Here is a 22,093-nt window from a genome sequence, read left to right on the forward strand (position 1 = left end):
ACAGTAACTTTTTGACAAAGACATTGATGTATAACATATGCTTGAGGACTATATCCATTCAATTATAAGATATTTGTTGAGCTTCCATTATGTACCAAGCACTTCTAGGCACTGGGAAGACAGCAGAGAACAAAGCTTATCAAAAATCCCTGCTTTCATGGAGCCCACAATCTAGAAAAAGTGTGTTTAACAAAGGTCTTCGAATACTTTTGATACTGAAATTCACTTGGGTATAGTCTAACAGATAACCTTTGTTGGACCAAATTCTGCCTTATACCTTAATTCCAGGGATCAAAAGCATAGAAAAAAAATGATTTCACTCAAATTCTGATGAGATCTATAATGTTAATACATCCATATTTGCCTTAGGGATATCCTATATTCCCACAAATTCCCTAGGATTCAGGGAGGAGGAAGAAGAAAGGAACGATCCAAAATGAATTGACATTGGTTGAACACATCCTGTATGACAGACACTATATATTAGGAACTTTAACACGCACTTTATAACTTCATATGGGATTACCACAAAGTAGGACTTATTTGTCCATTTTACAAATATAATAATAACAATAGCTCTTTTTTAATTGAAGCATTTCCCCTGTGCTAGAGACATGCCAGGCCCTCCCTTGCATTATCTCATTTAAAAGCCCTCATAAAAACCCTATGAAGCAGATACTTTTAATTTCCCCAGTTTTCCAAATGAAGACACTGCAGCTCTTAGAATTGAAGTGGAAAACCTGAAGTCCTTCAGCTGGTGTGCAGCCAGATGTACACCTAAGTCTTCCTGGTTCCAAAGCTTTTCCCAGCGTTGCATGTTAACTTGGGCAGGAAGATGTCCGTCTTGGTCTCAGGATGGGCTTCTGTGTATCAGAGAGAGATTGCTTACTCTGGTGGCAGGCCAGGTGGGTGCATGTTAGCCTTCGGAGAACCCCACTGTTGAATTCCTGCTGACATCATGGTGGGTCTCTTTCTGTACTTGCAGGCCCTTGACTTCAAAGTGCAGGTGCGAGGTTGGACCCTTTTATTAAAATTCCCTAAATAATTATTTTCATGTTCTTGGCAGTCCTTCATTTCTCTGGCCTTGCTTTCAAAACAGCTAAAACCCACACTGAATACTCTTGCTGAGGGTTGTACAGCACTATCTGGGGAGGTAGAAGCCTCCCAGTTTCTCTCACCAGGATATCTTGTCTTTAGAACTCCTCTCTTTCCCCATGCTGGCAAAACTCTTAGTGTGCTTACCTTTTAAGCAGAGGGTAAAACAGATACTTTTATTAAAAACTGTCATTTCATAGTTGATATTTTAATAGATGTTGCCACCAGCTGAAGCAAATGTTTTCTATTGTGTATGTATACCCTAAGGCAGTCTTATCACAGAAGGTGTAGTTTTGTAAATTGAACATAACTTGGGTACATGCCATGTTCTAAAATATCAGCAGAGGGCAGGAGCAGTGTTAATGAAAATTAATATTTCTGCAAAGTAGTTAGAGGACAGAAAATAATGGAGAGGAATGGGAAAGAGGAGGCAGAATTTTATCTGTGTGTGTGAGAGAAGAATCTAGAAAACTAGTGGAAAGACTGGGAGAGGGCAGTGTGCTATGTAGAGGTGAGTTCTGCAGTGGTAGAATTCAGATGGGGTCAGTTTGACAGAGGTGGGCTGTTCTACTCAAAGGTGGAATTTCCAAGGTCTGGGGAGTTTTGAGTCTCATTTGTCCTAAGGCCACTTTGTGACCTGTTTACCTTCATGGAAGAAAAGAGTACAGGTCCACAGGCCCCTGGTTTCCACCTGATAGACACACAACTCAAGTGTCCGGCCCTGGGACCTCGCTGGGAACCTGCCAGCCCGCAGCCCTGCTGCCATCACCGGCTCAGTCACTTGTTCTGTTCTGGATCCCTACACCATTCCTTATGGGGGTGACTAAAAAGGTTGCTGAGGGCCTGCGCTAAAGTAACATCATAGAGCAGCAAACTGGGTTCTGTAGAAACACATTCTTCCTCGGAAGGAGCATACATGTGGTTTGTATCGTTCAGGATGTGGTTGCTCTTGATAGGAATGAGCTCTCCCTTCTCCGACAGTTTCTTCCTACTCCTTATTCAGTGCAGCCTGGCTTGCCATATTCCATTATTCTCTTTCCTTACCCTGCTTAGCGTGTCTTCATCTTGGGGTGCAGATGCCTCCTTCCTTCCCTAGTGTGCATGATCCCGCAGTCCCTAGTCTCTCTTCTCTGGCCCACTCCTCAGCTCCCTTGAAGGCTCTTCTGGTGCTCTTCCTTCCACATTGGAGCCCCTCGCATTCCATCCTTGAGCACCTCACACTTACTCTAGATGCTCCCGGGAATCCATGGGTATACTCTGATGATTGCCCTCTCCATTTATGCTTCCCCCCTGGGCTGCAAACCCATCTTTCCAGGGGCCTTCTGGCACTTTCTGGATGTCCCCCCAATACCTCAAGTTGAGCATGTCTAAACGAAGACCCCTGTATCCCACCCTCCCACCAGATTTGGCCCTCTTGCATTGCCTCTCATCATCCTGAAAGTCATTTGCCCAGGCTGGTATGCATTTGTGGTTCTCTCCTTGCTTTACCCGTGGTCCTTTGGTCTTTATGCCCAGCTGAGTTTCTCTCCAATATTCCTCTTAACTGGGCTGTCTTTGTGTCCCCAAGGTGATTGCCTAGGTTGGCCCCCTTAGCTTTTGTCTGAATTTTATAACCACCTCCTCCTGATCTCTCTGCCTCCATTTATTAGCTCTGCCAAGCATCCTTATTGCCACCAGCATGTTTTTTGAAATCCCACGTCTGACTGTGCCACTCCCTGAAGTCATATCTATATAGATAGCATGAGAGTTAACAAAAGGAAAATTCTCCCTTTGGAAACTATAAATTTGCCAAGAAGATTTGACGTAGGTCGAATTCCAATGAATAAATGCTGAATGAGAGCCCAATAAATATAAGCTGTAGTCTAGGACCACGAATAGCTTTCCCCAAGACATTTTGATGTTTATCCATATGAAATATGCTGAATTTGCTTCTAAAATTCAGGTAGTCTAGTAGATCAGTGTTTTGCTGCTGGAAATGTTAAGGATTGACCCTGAGTCAAAATTTGCATTTGCTTCCTATCATGTGGAAGCTTTCACAAAATAAATAAGATGATAAAATTAACATCTTATTCTTCTTCAGAGATCTGTAGTCACTTCACCACTCCAACTGAATTAAATTACCTTTGGTTACTTGTTTATATAAGAAAAAAAGAGCAAGTCAACCTGCTGAATAAAATGTAGAGTATTTGCACTGCCTTTGGGCTTTCTCTTATTTAAATTCTTAGGAGTTTGTTAGGTGACTCCAACTAATGTATCTTGTGTCTATATGAGTTTTGGTCATCGGTGAGGTCTTTTTAAACTCAAATCCTCTAATAGGAAAAATTTCTTTTTTAGCATGAGGTATAATTAACTCTGCAGAACTTGTCTTGAATCACAGTGGTGTCTGAACACTGTAATTTTCCTCTATTGCGGTTAAGTTGGATTTCCCTGGACTGGCTGCCATCTTGTAGCATTGTTTCAAATTCTTAATTAATAAATAAGAACTCCATCCTTTCTCATATAAACTGAAAACAAGCTGCATTTAATTTTATTCTTAATTTATTTTAATATGTTTTTTTTAACCAATGAATCAGGATTGTGTATATGTATGTTTGTGTTTTAATGAGAAAATCAGAAAAATAAGGATAGGAAAACCAAAAATGAGGCCTAAGGTGAGATTAGCAAGCAAATTGGATGTTTAGAAGACCAGGACGCTTGGCAGCCAGAAGCAAGGCCCCTCAGCTCTGGCTCAGAGCTTCCTAGTAGCCTATGCAGAGTCATGAGCAGTTATGCATAGCACAGTGTCCTTGATATAACAGCCAGTGAGTTGCTTAGAATAAATGCAATTCTGCTAGATACTGAAACCCAGTAAACTTCTCTTGTGGCTCTTTGCATGAAGGACAACACCCTTAACTTAAATACAGCCAGTTTCAAAGGACAGCTTTGTTTTTTCAGGGGGAAGGAGGAGCCTCTCTTAATAGTAGCAATGGTGCAAGGACACAGTAAAAGCAGTTCTGCAAGGGACCCAGATTGCAGGTCCCTGGCATAACCCCAAGATACGTTTTAGAGTATCTAGAGGAATAGATAGAAGGGTTGCCTTTTAGGCAATCCTTCACAAGTAGTATTTACTTCAGAGTTTTGACAGGTTTCAAACAGCAGTGGGTATACAATTATGCTCCCAGACAACAGCCTCAACTGAGTAGAAAGCAGGTATTTTACCTTGAGGGACTTCCCATGAACAGAGCCAGGGACTCCTAAAAATTTTGGATCCACCCAAGTTCAATGCCCCTTCAGTTCTGTACTATAAAGATTTTCTTTGGGGATTATTGTGACAAACCATCTGTTTTAAGCAAAATAACTTGCGGATGGGACTTCCAAAATAAATTAGTTGTAAATTGAGCCCCTGTGTAACTAAATAAGCCGTTCATTTTGTAGGGTTAATTTGAGCTATGAGCCACCTAATATGTACCAAAAATGAAGGCTTTGGTTTCAGAAATCTTGTATCTAAAGCTAATTTTTTAAAATAACATTTTGAGCTCAGAGCCAGTTATCTATTAAGAGTGTTTGTTAAAACTGTGACATCTGCATATAGGAAATTGGTTTTTCCTCTGTACTTAGGGAGAGATATTTGATATATTTTGTTCTTCTTGAGTGTTCCTAGCTGTGCTGACATAGAGTTCCCTCCAAGATAGCTGCAGAACAGGGAAGTTTAGTGATTAGGATTGTGATAATATTTGTTCTTATTCTAAGCCAGTACATATATAAGTAGTGTGTGTGTGTGTGTCTATGTGTGTCTGTGTGTCTGTGTGTCACTAATATCTCAGAACTGGTGAGGACATTTTATGTTTTCAAATCTTTTTCCACAGGCAGTCAGTAAACACAGTTTGTTTTTTCTGATGGCCATTTTGGAATCTGGTGAGGCTTAGACACAGCAGTGAAGGAACAGGCTAGGAATTGTACTATTAGAGCAACAATTAGATTATTTTTCCATTCAAAGAATTTACAACATATCTTATATCCACATACTTAATGTTGTTACAAGAGTGGAGTTAAATTGATGTGTTCAAAACCCTTATGCCTGATATAGCTAATACTAAAAGAGAATATGCTGTAATTAGTGGTACATGAAAATTATTTCCATAATTGTCTAAGATTAACAATTTGCTATAAACAATAAAAATATTATCCAAATTTGCCTATTAGGTTAAAAAAATCAATTACTATCAGTTCAGGCAATTGATGTATATAATTCTTCTGGCTAAATGTAATTGAATTTTTTATTCCTTTTAGAGGAGAAATCATACATTTAGCTTCAGGTCATAGGTTTCTATGGGGATATAATTTGTGTTCTAATTAAATGAAAAATTTCAGTTCAGTGCTTTTAAAGGACCTGCTATGTGCAAAGCACAGTATGTCCTTTGAGGGGGTGTAAAGATGAACCAAGTCAGGGTTCTTTCCCTGAAGAAGTGAGGAACCTGATAAGGGGTACAGACCTGTAGAGAAATACTAGAGACCAAGGCAGTCCAGCGGTAACATTAGCCACAAAGTGTCGTCGGAGCCCAGGCTGGGGGAAGTGGTCCCGAGTATGGCCTACAGTCAGGAAAACATAGTCAGCGGGACCCAAGGATTTGGGCATTCCCATTAAAGAGACTCAGTTTTGTTGGTGAGCTATAATACTGAAACTCCAACTTCACTTGGAAGTGTTTTCCTTCTCCCACAATCTAGCAGTTAAATACCCCCAGAGAATTCCGTCCCATGTACAGAGTCACATGTCAAAAAAAAGAAAAGAAGAGGAAAAACATAGTCTGTCTCTAATTGGTTGTCCCTCTCTCCTTCCTCCAAAATTTTCTATTCCTTCTTCCATATTTTTTCTTAAGTTCTCCATACATGTCCCCAGTCGTAGAGCAATACAGGATCCTGAATTCTGAATTCATCACTGGCCTCTCTTTCCCCTCTCTGGTGAAATTCTGTTCATCCTTCCAAGATGTGAACCTCCCTGGAAAAGCTTCCCAATCCCAGGCTGAGTTTCTCCCTTCTTCTCCCTGTTCTCAGAGCACTCCTATATATATTCCTATTATAATATGGAGGAATCTATAATGGGTCCCCGATGCCAGGGGCTCTGTAAAGCCTTGTCCTGTTTCCACTGGAATCTTTAGTCCCTAATACAGTATCTGGACTAAATACAAGTGATGAGACCAGTGATCCAGCGACTGGGTAATAAGTACCCTGGGGTACCTCTCACAAAAGTTTGCTTTTCTCTACATCTCAGGGATATTAGATGCAAAGAGAAAAAATATTTGTAAAATAATGCTGAAGTTTCCCCCAAAACTAATACTTCAGATATAAAGCAGTGCTAAATTTAGTCTCCTTAAATAACAAAGAGAATTTTAATTTGTTTCTCCCCCACCTGCTACCATGACAGAAAATATGTGGTATTGGCTGTATTAAGAATGATGGTTTGGAATTAGTATTTTGGCCACCCTTCTTAAGCACAGTAGGTGAGCCACAGTGGAGGAGTAAGGGAAATGAGCAAGGGGAAAGAGTTAGCAACAGTATACCAATGGGGGTAAAGGATGCATAGGTGTGACCAGGTTTCACAGCTGTAGATCAGCACCTCCTCAAGGCTGGAATTGCCCCTTGAGTTACCCTGCAGGCTGCCGTGACCGAGCGGGGCATCCTCTGTGGGATGAGTACTGTCGTAGAGTACCTTTTAGAGGAAGGGGTGGGGGCTTAAATGAAGATCTGGGCTCTCACTTATTGAACTTGCACAGCTAAGACCAAACCATGTGCTTCTCACACAGTGTTGCTAGATGGTTAAATGAGGTGATCCATATCAGGGACTCATGCAGTGTCCGTGCACTGGGTCAGAATTAGCTGTTGAAGTTGTGGAGTGGAGGTTGGAGATTGGCTATGAAGCTCTGCAGATAGTCTTTCATGAATGAGCAAACTGCCCTCCCAGCGCCTGGGCCTGGCTAGCCAGCTTATTAAGGCTGACACAGCCTCTGTCTTCTACACCTTGAAGGAGCTTTGGGGTAGTAGTTTTGTCCAGATCAGCATTTCCCAAAGTGTAATAGCTGACGTTGGGGGCGGGAGAGATTCTGTGAATGCTTATAAGTGCATCGCTTTGTCCTGTCATATGCTTCCAGGCTTCTCCATTGCTTTAATATGCAAAGGCTCTTTGTGGCTCTTCCTGTGAAATACATAGGAGTGTTCCGTTCTCACCTCTCAGGACTAGTATTTCAAGTAACACGCTTTGGGAACAACTGGTCCACACGTCCATCTGATTTTCACCTGCCTGAGGCTCTTAGTGACAGCATGGGCAGGCAGTTAGCTGGCCCGCCCCCATTCTGCCAAATCAACCATTTTTTTGTCTACCAATGTTGATCATATAGATGAGGCCTCCTACCTTCTTGGAAAATAGGAAGCAAAACGTTTGGCAAGAGAATGCAATGAGTTTTCCAACTGAACTTCAGTTTACTGAACATTGAGCCAAGAGGATGGTACTTCTCTTGCTGTGTTAATGTGATAGTTCTTTTATGATCTTTTGTTTTCTCTATTCTATTTTATATTTTCTTTTATTTTTTTTAATGTGATGGTTCTTTTAAGCCTTTGCTAAATACAGTTTATCATACCCATGTGGCTTTTAATGCAAAGTGGACAATCTTAAAATTTTAGTAGGCAGCCAAGTCAAATGGAACTCAGTTAGCCTACCCTGTATTAAAGTGATTGCTAAATACCCACTGTGAATGCATTGCTCATTGATTCTGGACAGGGAAATAATAAAACAATATTACAGGCCAAGTTCCTTCTTGCTCTGATAATTTATGTATATTGAAAAGTTGGCCCTTTCTTTAGGCCAAGTAATAAAAGCTCCATGCAACTCAAAATGAAAGTTTTGCAGTTTTTTGATCCCTGAAGCTCTTACTTAGTGCTCAAATATAAGCCGCGGGGAACAAATCCCTTCATATGGTGCAGTGATACCTGCTATCTGCACAGCTGTGGGCAGCATCCAAAGAGCAGCAGTTGTTTGGGCTCTGGACCTAAACAGTTCAAAGATCAAATTTGAAAAGAATAAAACTCCAGGCTTTTTTTAGCCATACAGTGAATTCCTCTCTGCACTTCCTTACACTTCTGTAAAGTATACCAGCTCCTATAGTTTAATACACTCAATTGCCTCTCTTTGCCATGTCTTCCAAACAAGATTTAAGGTCTTAAGTGTCCAGAAAGTCCTTTGAGAACCATCTCCATCCCAAGAGAATTTCCAAAAGCCAGCTGGCCAGCCAAACAGGTGCTTTTGGCAAGAGAGTTCTGTGTAATTACAGACCCATGGACGGTTCCAGAGAAGAACCCTCAGCCAAGTTCCTTCAGCTACAGTGTGCCCTGAAGGGAGAGATGAAGACTCTTGTTTACCAATCTTGTGACAGAATGAGAAGATTTAAGTTTATGTTGATCACCAGAGTTTATTTTGAGATGGCATTTTCTATTTGACCTCCCACATAGAGTTTTTTTTTGACAGATAATGTCAAGCATTGTTCTAATTTTATTTAGTCAATATTAATCTGAAAAAGTGGCATGCTAATTAGAAGAATTTGTATATACAAATGTTTGCTCCATTCTCTTCAATCTGAAAGTCTTCACATTCTTTAAAATAAAATTAAATCTTAATACAAAAATACCTACTAGATGATTCACAGGGAATGTTATTGAAATAAAGTATGTAATGCATGAAAACATTTTGACCTAATTGGAAGAAAGATGCAATAACAAGCTATTTGTATTATAAATAGCCAAGCAAACAAACTTTGTTTCAAGCCAACATAGGACCCCTCAAAATAACCATATTATAGGGATGATATTATAGTCCATGTCAAATACTGCTTGAGGCATTCCAGGAGATGTAGAGGTTATTGTTAATCATACTTTTAAATTCATAGAATTATAGATTAAAAGAGACTTTAGAGATGCCTCTTCTCTATGAAAGGCAAAATTAAATTTCTCCAAAGAAGGGAGGAGCAGGCCACCAAATTTTGTCAGTAAATCCAGGAATGTGATTTGTGTGTTCCTTTGCATAAATATACATATAGAGTTCAGCGCCCTTAACTCTAAGCATAATAAAGTTAGTTAATGGAGTGTCTCACCCTGGATTCTTTCCAGTATTCAGGAATGGACTAGAGACTGGGTTTGCCCCTTTCTGTCTCATTTTAAGGCCAGCAAGCACACTGAAGGGGAAGCACATCAGGATTTTGACCTTGCTCTTTACAGTCTCCATGAATTTCAGACCCTGAAGCCTTTTTTTATTCACTCCCTGGTTTCTAGCTTTCTTGCAGATGGGTAAGGTTGCTATCATCTGAATTCTGGATAGATGAAATATTATTGTATAGGGGTTTTTTCCCCCCTTTTTAATAGCTCAGCAAATATTCTACCGTTTCACACATTCTAGGAGGGGGAAAGAGAATTGAGGTTCTGTGGGTTTTAGCTGTGTGAATTGGCCCTGATGATAATGTTGAGGACAAGCTATGTGACTTACCTATGTCCCCAGTTCTCCTTTCCTTCCTTACCTATTGTTGCTAGTGACTAATGGCAGTAGCAAAGGATAAAACTAAAGGCATTTTGATTCCTTTTTAGCAACACCGATAAGACATTTTAATGAAGGCGACTGAGTTTTAAGAACCAAGGGGAATTTCCATTATTCCTGCTTTCTTCTCCCCCATAAAGTAGAAAACCCAGAATTAATTGGATATTCAACCCCAGATAAATTTTAAATCATTTAAAGTCATGTCTTACATTGACTAGTTCACATTAAAATAAAATTTTAAAAAAATGTTTTATTCTGCATCCTAACTGTTGAGCCCTTATTAAACCTGATGGAAGCTTGTGCTTGCTTTTCTTCTGTGGTAAGCTCATTCATTTCTGATAAGAGGATGTCATGGGAAGAAGCCAGAACCACCCCCTGTCCGTGGAGTCTGTAAATATAAAGTTACAGTGAGATTTTTCCAAGAAATATGGACAATTCAATGAGAAGGGGATAATTCGATGTGAGAGGAGTTGATACATGAGCATTGTCTTGTGTTTTTCCCCTCACAAGGGTACTTTGCAGGACTCCACACACTGAATGACCCATTCACCTCATCTGGGAGAGTGTGACAAGGGAACCGGAATCCTAGCTGCAGCCGGGGTTCTGGCTTTGAGGGTACAACACTGTCCAAAGAGAAAAAAGAAGCCAGAGACCTCACAACTGCCTGCTCTGTATGCCTTACTGCAAGAGCTAAATGCGTTTTATAGGTGGCCTTCACTTGATTAAATTGGTTACGTTTTGCAACAAATCTTCTTGGCAACAAAATGTCAGTGGGCTACAAGGATAAATTCAAGTGATAATTTCGAGTTTAATTTTGATGAATTATAGGGTGAAGATCTTAAATGTTTTTTAAGCACCAAAAAAGGAAGCCAAGGCAGTAATGTTTCCAAGTTGTTTATCTCTGGGCTGGAGGGGAGCATGGTATAATATGGTGGTGCTTTCTTTCTTCCTTTTATTTTATTATTTTTTAAAAGAGAATGTACCTTAAAGAAAAATCCTATAGAACTGCACCTAAAATCTGCAGTTATGTAAAAATTACTTTTTAATGTCATCTTGTTTGAATATACTTTTTTTGTACACAATTAATATTTACTATTTTAATAGGTATATTGCATAATATGCCATAATTTCTTTGACCATTTCTTCAACATTTTAAATTAGGGCTTAAATCCTATGAAGGGGCTTGAATGGGGGAAAGCCTTAGGCTTTCAGAAATTGGTGACCTGGGAGAAGAAATTCCTTTGAGCTCTGCAAAGAGTCTTCTCCCCTCCTTTGTCCTTCTTTTAAAACCCCATCTGTGAAAACTGCAACTGAATTTACTCTGACATTTGTCTTTGCCATATCTACACCTGGCAACTGAACACAGCTGGAGAAGAAAAGTCACCCAAGTGTGCCAAATTGGGTACCACCATATTTGGTGTCCCCACCTTAGCTGTCCTTTCTCATTGCTTGCAACTCTAATATTTTCCTGGAGTCACCCTCCCTCGCCCAGTTTCTGAAATGACTGTTTTAGACCCTTTTTCTTCTCATAATTTTATTTTGTTTCTGATATATAACCCAGAAGCCATAGATGAGAAAACAAATTGTTTTATTAGCTAATTCTATTTTTTTTTTTTTCATTTTTAATTTAACAATTTTTTTTTTACCTTTTTTGCTATTTTCTCATGGGTTACTATTTTGCTTTTCTAAAATGTAAAATATATTCTTAATTTATTAGGCTTTCTTAAGCTCTGCTTTTGTTATATTTCTAATAAAGATATTTAAACCGTTAGTGTTCATCTAAGTATGGCTTTGACTACATTCTAAAGATTTTGTGCATTATCTTTTTCATTATTTTAAGACAGTTTTCTTATTGTGCAATGAATTTCTCTGTGGGTCCAATTACTATTTATGAATGTGTTTCTATGCATTTTGGGTTTTTTCTCCATATATTTATGGTATTGTGGTCAGAGAAGGGATAGCTCATAATTCTTGCTGAAGTCACTAATGTCATCCTAGTAATAAATTCATTTGAGCTCTTTCAGTCTTTATCTGAGCACTGTCTAGGCCATGTGACACTTTTAGCCACTCCTCTTTTAGCCTTATAAAGTATGACTACTTTCTGTGAATAATTGGCTTCCTTCCCTTCACTCTGACCCTTCTTTCCCCCTCTTCTTTCATGGATCCTCTCTGTCTGCTCTTAAATGATGGTACAGTTTCTCCAGTGTTTTCATTCTACTGCTTTCTTCTAAATGAAGTCATCTAGTCCACAGTTTTCCTCACAATTACTTGTGGATGATTTTCAGGTTTATACTTCCAGTCCAGACCTTCCACCTAAGCTCCAAAACTATATTTGGTAACTAAGATCTGATTAGGCCTTAATATCCAGAATATATAAAGAGATCCTACAAATCAACAATAAAAAGACAAACAACCCAATTATAAAATGGGCAAAAGGCACAAATAGACATTTCTCCAAAGAGGAAATACAAATGACTAAAAAGCACATGAAAAAATGCTCATTTTCACTAGCGTTAGAGACATGCAAATCAAAACCACAATGAGATATCATCTCACACCTATTAGAATGGCCACTTAACCAAGCAGGAAACTGCAAGTGTTAGGATGTGGATAAATAGGAGCTTATTCACTGCTGATGGAATGTAAAATGCACAGCCACTGTGGAAGACAGTTTGGCAGTTCCTTGAAAACTAAATATCGAGTTGCCCTATGACCTCAGCACATACCCAGAATATCTGAAAGCAGTGACTCGAACAGACATTTGCACATCAGTGTTCATAGCATTATTCACAATTGCAAAAGATGGAAAACAACCCAAGTTCCATCACCTGATGAATGGATAAACACAATGTGGTATATACATACAATGGGATATTACTCAGCGTTAAGAAGGAATGAAGTCCTGAAACATGCAACTACATGGATAAACCTTGAGGACATAATGCTAAGTGAAATAAGTCAGACACAAAAGGACAAATATTGTATTATTTCACTAATATAAACTAGTTAGAATATGTAAACTAATAGTCATAAACTTAGAATATAGGTTACCAAGAGATAAAATAAAACTAGATAATGGGGAGTGGTTGCCTAATATGTACAGAATTTTTAACAAGGTTGAACTTAAACATTTGGAAATGGATAGAGGTGATGGTACCTTGTTATTGGGATTATAAGTAATAGTGCTGAATTGTAGGTGAACATGATTGAAAGGGGTAGTTTGGAGTTACGTATGTCACCAGAAGGAAAGCTAGAGGTCAAAATATGGGAATTTATAACATAGTGAACCTTGTGGTGGACAATGATTAATATTAGAAATATAAATAAGTTCTTTCATCAATAGTACAATTGTATGACACTTACACAAAGAATTAATAAAAAAGTGGTATATGGGGGGAAAAGTACGTATTGCGAACTACAGACTGTAGTTAATTGTAGTATCTTACTATTGTTTCATCAACAGTAACAAATGTATCCATACCAATACTAAGGGTCAATAATAGGGACAGAATAGTATGGAATGTTTTGGGTTTTCTTTTTTTTATGTCTCTTTGTTATTTTCCTTTTGGAGTAATGAAAATGTTCTAAAACTGTAATGATTGCACAACTAGGTGATGACACTGTGAGACATTAGTTATATACTTTGGATGGGTTGTATGGTATATTAGTTAGGGTTCTCTAGGGAAGCAGAACCAACAAGCAATATCTGTAAATATAAGATTTATAAATGTGTCTCACGCAGCTGTGGGTATGCACGAGTCCAAATTCCATAGGGCAGGCAGCAAACTGTGGCAACTCCGATGAAGCTGTTAGATGAACTCCTCAGGAGACGCTGGCTAGCCAAAGAAGTTTTTTGTTTTGTTTGCTTTTTCTTTCTCTCTCTCTCCCTTAAAGGTCTTCAGCTGATTGGATTAAATCCAGCTGGTTTGAATTCTCTCATTGTGGAAAACATGCCCTTTGTTGATGTAATGACCGGTGATTTAATAAACCAGCCTTCTGGTTTATTAACTGGCCAGAAATGTCCTTGCAGTAATGGTTAGGCCAGTGCTTGCTTGACCAGACACCTGGGCACTATCCCCTGGCCAAGTTGACACATTAACCTAACCATCACATATGATATGTGAATGCATCTCAATAAAATTTGCAGTTTAAAAAAAATGAGTCGGCTCTGTTTGTGTTGCCATGAAGTGATCACTGAAATCTCTGGGAAGCTACCTAAGAAACTGCTAACTGTTATTGTATTTAAAGAGAAGAACTGGTTGGCTGAGGAACAGGTGTGGAAGGGAGACAGGGTTTTCACTTTATACATTTTCATTTTTTTGTACCAGTAACTTTAAGTTTTTTTGAAACATCTACCTTAAAAGTTACATAATATTTTATATAGCCACTTTTCCATTGTTGGACATTTAGGTTGTTTCTATTTTTAATGCATATAATTCTTTAGTGATCATCTTTCTGTATATATCTTTGTACATATTTCAGATTATTTCTGTAGTACTTATTTCTCTCTCTGAAACCGCTATTTGTGCTCTTTTGTGATTACTGTTTCGTGCCTTTTTCTCATTTATTTACTGTGGTATTAACGTCTGTCAACTCGATTTATATGTGCTATTTTTTGCTAAGGATGTTAATCTTTTGTCATTTTTGTTTTTACCCGGGTTAGATCTTTGAAAAGAAATCAGAGTTAACCAAGAAATCCAACTGGAGAAGGACACTCCATGCAAGGGGAAATAGCAGGCCTAAAGAAGAGTTAACTGAGAAAACTGCAAGTCTTCCCTTGTGGCTGGAGGTTGTGCTCCCTGCTGAAAGTGGGATAGTGAGAGAGTCCTTCACCCCATCGAAGCTAATGCATTTGACCCTTATCCTGAAGATACAGGGAAACCTAGGGAATTTTAAACAAAGACATAGGTGTCAGGCTTTATTTAGATACTTTGGTCTCCAAAGCAGGTTTTCTGATAGTGTCTTCCCCTCTCACTCCACAGTCTTTCTCATTGGTCACTGTCCTATTTTTTTTAGACAATTTAACTCTTTTTTTTTTCCACTTTTTTTTCTTGCTTATATCGGGAGCCCTTTTCTATGTAGTGGTCTCAGCCACTTGTCTTAAGAACCTGTTTGGTGCTTGAACTATGCAGTAACACTTGAAGCAGTATTGAGAGACTAAATGAGCCCTCCAAGCCTTGTGGTGCCAGAGACAGTTGTTGTAATGCTTTCTCAAATGAGTAGCAACTTGGCTTATACAAAGTACTTACCAAAGATTGGATAGCTAGACTTTCTAGACTGTTGGAGGAGAGATAATAGCTTGGGGTTGAAAATCATAGAGTGGAGTCAGCTAGATTCAGATCCAGCTCTGCCATTTATTAGGACGTGATCTTGGCCTAAAATTTTTTAATCTCTCCAAATCATGGTGTGTGTGAGATTAAATAGATATAGTTCCCTATGCATGGTACCTGTACCGTAAACTACAGCTATTCTTTCATATTTTTTGGACCCTCAAAGCGTCACTGCAAATGACTGTGGAAAGCAGCATTTTTCTTTGAGAGTTCTGAAAAAAATCAGTTCACACTAGAAATCTGAGGATGTACTTACCTACCTTCCATTCAAAATCATCATCGACTTAAAGTTCCCTTTCTTTGTCCTTCCTTAAAGTTTTTTTTCTTCTCTGACCTTGGAGTTTAGTGTATTGTAAGTAAATACCTTGGTATTGTCCTCTGGCTGTTAAAAGTCAATGAATCTTCTCATTTTTTTTTATAATCACTTCTGAGACATTTTCTCTAATTATAATTTTAATTACCATCTCAGTTCAGTTTGTTCACACTTATTATTCATGGGTATATATCTTTGCCCTGTTCTGAAGATTAGTTAATTTTTTTCTTATCATATTGCCCATCAGTGCATTTAATTTTTTCATGACTTAAATTTGATTTCTAGTTGTCCTCTGTTCTGCTTTTATGATACAGCGTTAACTTTTACTTCTTTCAGCGATATACGTAATTATTTTCTAGCATTACAGTCTTTGTTTTCTTGTTTTTTTTTCCTTTGCTTAAAAGTGATCCATCTAACAATGTACACACTAATGCAAGGTGTTAATAATAGAGTGGTATGTGGAAACTCTTATTTTATACATGATTTTTCTGTAACTTGTAACTTCTCTGATTAAAAAAAAACAAAAAAGCAATTTAAAAGATAAATCAATAAATGCAGTATGTAGGCCTTAAAAAAATGATAAAATATAACTTCTATATTGTTTATTTTTTATTTAAAAGTCAACTTATTGAGGAATGAGTTATATACAAAAATGGCATCCATTTTAAGTATATAATTTACTGTTTTGACAAGTACAGGGGCCGTGAAAATGCTACCCCAGGCAAGATAAGAATCATTCCATCACCCCCTAAAACTCCCCTGCACTCCTTTGTTTTCACTTTTAATGGTTTCTCTTCATCTTTGTCTATATAGATTTCATCCCGCAGCAGATCCTAGTCTTCCTGAGGCCAGTAACCTTGTTTATCTCCTCAGTAGCCTCAGCAGCTAGCATAGTGCTTACATAAGTGGTATTCAGAACGTTTCTTGAATGAACTCTCATTGTGAATTTTGTAATGATTATGTTTCAGGGACTATTTCAGTTTGGGGGCTGCAAACCCTTTTGTCATTCTGTTTCTTTTGGAATTTTGTATTCTTTGCTCTATTTTCCTTATTGATTATTGGTATTTTTCTTGAAGATCTCTTGATATTGGCTCTGATAGTTTGATAAGTTCATTTATCTGGTAAACATGTATTGAGCATGCTTATTGGTGACCAACACAAAAGTCACCATTTGTGTGGGGCTTACATCCTAGTGGAAATTTACATTCATAAGGAGGAAACTTTCTGCTCTGTTCCCACTCTGTTATCTACCCAGAAGTTCTTATGACCTTCTAATGGTCCTTGAACTTTCTCTTTATTGCTAATATCCATTTCATTATGTGCCACACACGCACATACATACTGTCATCCCGAGGCTATTGCATTTGTATGAGAGATAAGAGCCTGAACCAAGAACTGGGCTGAGGGGAATGGAGATGTGACCAGTGATTCAGAAGGGATGGAGAAGGTTGAAGCAATAAGATTTGGTGATTGAATATAGGGAGTTAAGAGAAAGAAAGGAATTTAGCATTACTCTCCAGGTATCTGACTTGAGCACTGGCTATATGGAGACACTCTTAACAGTGGAAGGAAGTACTGGCTGTTGGGGGAAAGAGGAAAGGAAGATGGTGACTTCAGTTTTGAATGTGTTGAGTAGAAGAATCTGTATAGTATTCTTGTTGACAAGTCTGGAAGTCTGTTGGCCTGTATGAATGGGGAACTCAGAATGGATGTCTACACTAGAGAGGGGTGGTAGCCTGTGGCATCTATATGATAGTTGAAACCTTGGGCATGAGTGCCAATGCCAGGGCAGATTTTACTAGAAAGAAAAGAGTGCTACATATGGAGCCCTAGAGAATATCCTGTCTAAGAGGCAGAAGAATGAGATGAACCCACCAAGGAGACAGGGGAGAGATAGCTAGTATATCTTAAGACCAATAGAAAAATCATCCGATGGACCTCTCCATCAGTGGAGCAAATATACCTAGGTAAAGGATTGTAGATGGTATCATTCATATCATTATAAAACTTGGTGGTTTTAAAAGACCTTATTTTTATTAAAAATTGTGATAATTTTTAAAATTTCCTAAAATTTGTGGCCTCTTTATATGCTGAGTATCCTTTAGATAGTAAGCCTTGAAAATTGACCCGGAAGTGAGCGGATAACAGAGACATAGTGGTGTACCACATGGTCTAGTCAGATGGCATGGACTCAAGGATGTGTCCAGAAGGATCAGTGGATCCAAGAACACACTGGCACTCTTCTCTAAGCCCTGTGGGATATGAGGTGTGCTAGAATTAAACAGCTTCCTCTTAATGCAAATAAAGCAAGTAGGTAGAGGATATGTTCTTCCAAGCAATTGCAGATGTATGCAAGTTTGCCCCAAAGAGGACAGTAGAAAGGGTTGGGTTGTTATGTTATTGGGATACTCAACTTGGGGTTAGGAGGAGCTGAGAAAAGCACAGATATTTGTACAGGATGGACAGAGAATTCAGCCTTTGGAATGGTGATGAAGGATGACAAAAATGAGAGGCATTAGAGTAATTGGCTTTTCCAGATTGTACTTTGGGATTCAGCTTCTTGAAGCTAAAGTAGACGTGAGCCTCTTAAGTGCTGAGAAGGCTCTGATTTTAGACTTCATTTGGCTGTCAGTGATCTGGGAAGGGGAGAATGTGAAGCCGGACCTTGGCACTAAGGAGCTTTGATTGCTACCGCCTGCTGCATTGCTTTGGGGCCGGTAGAATTGAGGGGTGGAAGGCTTTTCAAAAGGAGTTTTATCCTTGCAATGCTGGAAGGGCAGCCAATAGAAGAACCTCTGGACACTTGGAGATCTGAGGGTAGGAAGAAGGGGAAAGGCTGGGGTGAGGGAAGGAAAGCCAAATGGGAATCTAATGAACTCTGCAAAGCTTCAGGGGGATGGAAGCAGAGCAGTGATTGTGTAAGCAGCACATACCTTCCTGTTTCTGTGGATGCAATCTGCTTTTTCCCATTTGTTAGCTGTTGCTGTTCTGTTGCCCTTTATGTGTTAATTTTTCATGCCTTATTTCAAACAGCATCTGACTCATTAGGTACATCCTAATGTGAGGCATTGTGCAGCAGCTGGCTGCTATTTCCATTGCAGCATCTGCACATTTTTCTTTGAAATGTTCTTGCTCAGTGATATAATCAAGAGGCCAACAGCCAGAATGTATTCAAGGATAAATGGTTTACATTAGTAGCTGGCGAAAAAGATGCAAATAATCAAAATCAGGGCAGAGGCAGATTTGAAAGGTTTGGCAGTTAGCCGTCTCCTCCAAAATTTAAAGGTTCAGCCAGATTTCTGATTCCCTTTACAAAACTGTGATTATTTGAAATCAGAATTCATGCAACTGAGAAACAAGCTGTTCATGGAATAGTAGCTTTCAGTTTCTGAACCAAATGAAATGTCTTCTCTTGGGGCAAAGGAAAACATCTTATGTTTTAGGTGGTGCTCCTAGGAGGAACATGAAAGAGAGGGAACCTCTATGTCCTTCATTTCAAAGGTGTATCCAGAATTGAAGTATCATAACTCTCGATTATTTAACAACACATCCAATCCCAAGATTTAGCTAGAGCTTCATGTCTTCATGTATGAACTTTGGAGATTTGGGGAGACAAACAAGAATACACATATTGGGAACTGTGGACCTTTTGCTCAATTGATATGAATTGTTGAGTGCTTTAAACTCTTTTTTAATTTTTCCTTAAACTTTGGAAGAACTTAGCTCTTCACATCCCAAGCAGCACTCTTTTTCCGTAGCTATTCTGTGCTAGTTGCTTGCATTTAGGAAGATGAGTTAGTAATGACTACTATTGCTCATTTTGCTTTTCCAAAAGGCCCTTGCAGCATCCTGAATGAAGAATTAAAACAATGGACAACTCCTGGAGGATAAATTCATGTTATAAAACCAATTCTGCATATGGAACAAAATATTAGAATTGAATAATGTTGCCCCCTCCCTGCTCTGATCACTGCCAAAAAAGAAACTGTTTTGGAAGAGCATGTGGGTGTGAGGAAGAAGAGTGATGTTGTGTTATATAAATAAACATTAGGCTGTGCAAGAAAAACACCAGAAATTGCTTCTTGCTCACCTAGCTGTCTGAAATTGTGATAGATTAACAACTACACATGAGGAAAATATATATTTAATATCTTCTACTAGTTAAACCTTCCTATATCCCTTTATGAGTGAATAAACCCCAGTTAAATTATATAGCAACTGCTTTTACATGGATTCCTTTTACAGTCATTGTAGCCCCAAAGTTTGAGATTAAGCACCCAGAAGCTTCCAGTTGGTTCACAAAGGGTTAAGATGAAAGTCTGTTGCACTGTCATATTCTAAAAAAAAGTCCTTAAACTGTCTGCCTTTCTCCTTTGTGGTTCTTACATGGTTGCAAGATTTGGGTTTACTGTTGCTTTTAAATGCTAATCAGCCTCATGGTTGGAAATTTCATTGTTTAAAACTTGTTACTTTAGAAAAAAATTATCGAAAATAAAATTATTCCTTCCTAAAATGAGATTTCCCAGTAAATTGTATCCATCTCCCAATCCTTCCCCTCAACCCCCAAGGAAAATGGTATTCCCCTTCTCTCAGTTCTTTGCCTGTTTCCATTCTTCTGAAGCTAATTGTCATGAATCTTACCAAATAGTTTCTTTAGCTCCTGTTTAAAGTTCTCAGCTAAGCAATCTGACATCACTAAAGAGAGGGAAGGAAACATGCCTGCTGGGTCTGACTGGGCTGCCTCTCCTTAGTCCCTCATCTTCCAGCTGGAGTAGGTGGTTGGGCACAGGTGTTGAGGAAGTAGCATCTGGCAGCTGTGGAGTTTGTCTGGTTAATGACCATGGAGTCACCTGTGATTCTAATGAGCCAGCCCACTGTGCCCTCTGAACTCACAGTAGAGGGGCAGAGTAGGGGTGGGGAGCTTTGTTTGCAGGAAGAGGGCAAGGCCGGGACCTGAGAAGGGGGGCTGTCAATGACTTGAAGGTGTAACAAGAATAAGGACAACAAGACTAACTTGCATTTATTGAGTCTTTCAATGGACCAGGCTTTATGCCCAGTTTCAGACACGCATTAATATAAAGCTTAATCCTTACAACAGCACTGTAGGGTAGGTGATACTATGCCTGTAGGGTAGGTGATACTATGCCAGCTTGACAAATGAGGAAACGTGGTTTTACGTCAACGAAACTGCCCAAGTGCCCTGCAATAGTAAGAGCTGCAACAAGGATTCAAACCCAAACCTGTCTGATTTGAAAGTCTTGCTCTGGAACTGTGATTTTGTTCTGCATATCTGGAGCTGTGTGTGTGTGTGTGCATGTGTGCACACACCCACACACAAGTGCATGTGTATAGACATATGCATATGCTTTCAGGATAGGGGCAGGGAGCATGTTGGCATAACTCCAGGCTTCTCCTGTGGTAGAATCCCAGTGGGGATCACAGCATTGCCCTCTCTATTCCAGAAGAGGAAATGATGGCCAAAATACAGGGCAGGGTTTGGAAAGCCAACCCAGGTCCAGCAGAGACCATGGTTTTGGTGCAGGCATAAGGGATACATCATTTAGCCTCATAATTCTTGATTTGTCTCTTTACAGTAAAGGTTCAGATATCCATGTTCATGGCAGAAAGCCAGATGTCAATAACTCTAAAGAAGCAGTAACCCAAGCCATAGTTCAGAGGCAGTTTGCCATTTGTATGGGGCTGATTTTCCTAAATCTGTTTGCTGAGTCATCTCAGAGTAATAATGGATGGACCCATCCCAAGAACAAATTATCCAGAGAGGAATATTAAACAGATAATTCTAGAGGAAAAGCTTTTAAATTCATTTAAAAATCATAACCTCAGACACGCTGACACCTCTTCTTTTTTCCCCTGAATTCATTTAGAACATATGCTCTCAGGCGGATAAGAGATGCCTTCAGAGAAAATAAAAATGTAAAAGATCCTGTAGAAATTCAAACCCTAGTGAATAAAGCCAAAAGAGACCTTGGAATAATTCGTCGGCAGGTAAGGTGGTTCAAGAATTTACCTATTTTTCATTAGAGTTTTAAGTATTGACATTTCTCCCTTGATTTGACATTACTACTTTCGGTGTTTATGATGTACCCTTTGGGATCATGAAACTCTATTCCTTTTACTCATATAGATGTGAAAAGCTGACCTGTTACCTTACTGCATTCTTGGAGAGCACAAAGGAAAGTATCCAGTTTTCAGTATTTCCAGGAAATGCATCCTACTGGAAAGCTGAGTTCTCATAGTTTATTAAAGGTTGATGCTTTAGGTGTGGGGAACTTTAATATAACTATGGTTTGGTTTGTTTTTCTTTTGTAATCTAGATCCTTGTAAGATGTATATTGCACATTTATACGTGGACAAACGCCAGAGAATATATAAATACATTCTAATTCTCCTAGCATCCTTAAATCATAATTCAAGGTAAATATAATGTTGACCTTTTCTTGAAAAGCCTGCCATTGATGATAAACCTGGATTATGTTGCCATGTGGAAAGTATGTCTGCATGTGCAGATGGTGGAAAGCACAACTACAGAGGTACTGACCCTAGAAAGGACCCTGCAGGGTGTTCTTGTTTTATAGAAGGGCCAGAGATCACCTTGATTTGTGCTTGTTTTTCTCTTTTTCATGAGGTGGAGTGGAGCATATGCAGCAGCATGGTCTCTGGAGCAGTGTGAGATGTCTGTCTGCAGAATTGATTAGGAAGTCAAAGGCTGAAATAGTGTTCTTGGTTTTTTCTCTAGAATCGTCACCGTTTTCACTCTTCTTCAATTTAGCAACAATCACC

At 39.0% G+C, this 22,093-nt stretch overlaps 1 protein-coding gene across 4 annotated transcripts in view; it reads left to right on the forward strand.

Annotated features, from left to right (window-relative positions):
- LYRM4 (LYR motif containing 4) overlaps window positions 1-22,093 on the forward strand; it is a 144,973-nt gene that overhangs the window by 17,860 nt on the left and 105,020 nt on the right. For 3 of the 4 annotated variants that reach the window (XM_037844231.1, XM_037844230.1, XM_037844232.1), the window contains exon 2: window positions 21,178-21,298. In XM_037844231.1, coding sequence (XP_037700159.1) covers window positions 21,178-21,298 — 121 coding nt within the window. Of the gene's footprint in view, window positions 1-21,177; window positions 21,299-21,437; window positions 21,532-22,093 lie in introns of those variants that run through there. The other variant, XM_037844233.1, reaches the window with a different exon arrangement.

Source organism: Choloepus didactylus, chromosome 7 (genome assembly GCF_015220235.1).
Source record: "Choloepus didactylus isolate mChoDid1 chromosome 7, mChoDid1.pri, whole genome shotgun sequence".
NCBI classification, from domain to species: Eukaryota; Metazoa; Chordata; class Mammalia; order Pilosa; family Megalonychidae; genus Choloepus; species Choloepus didactylus.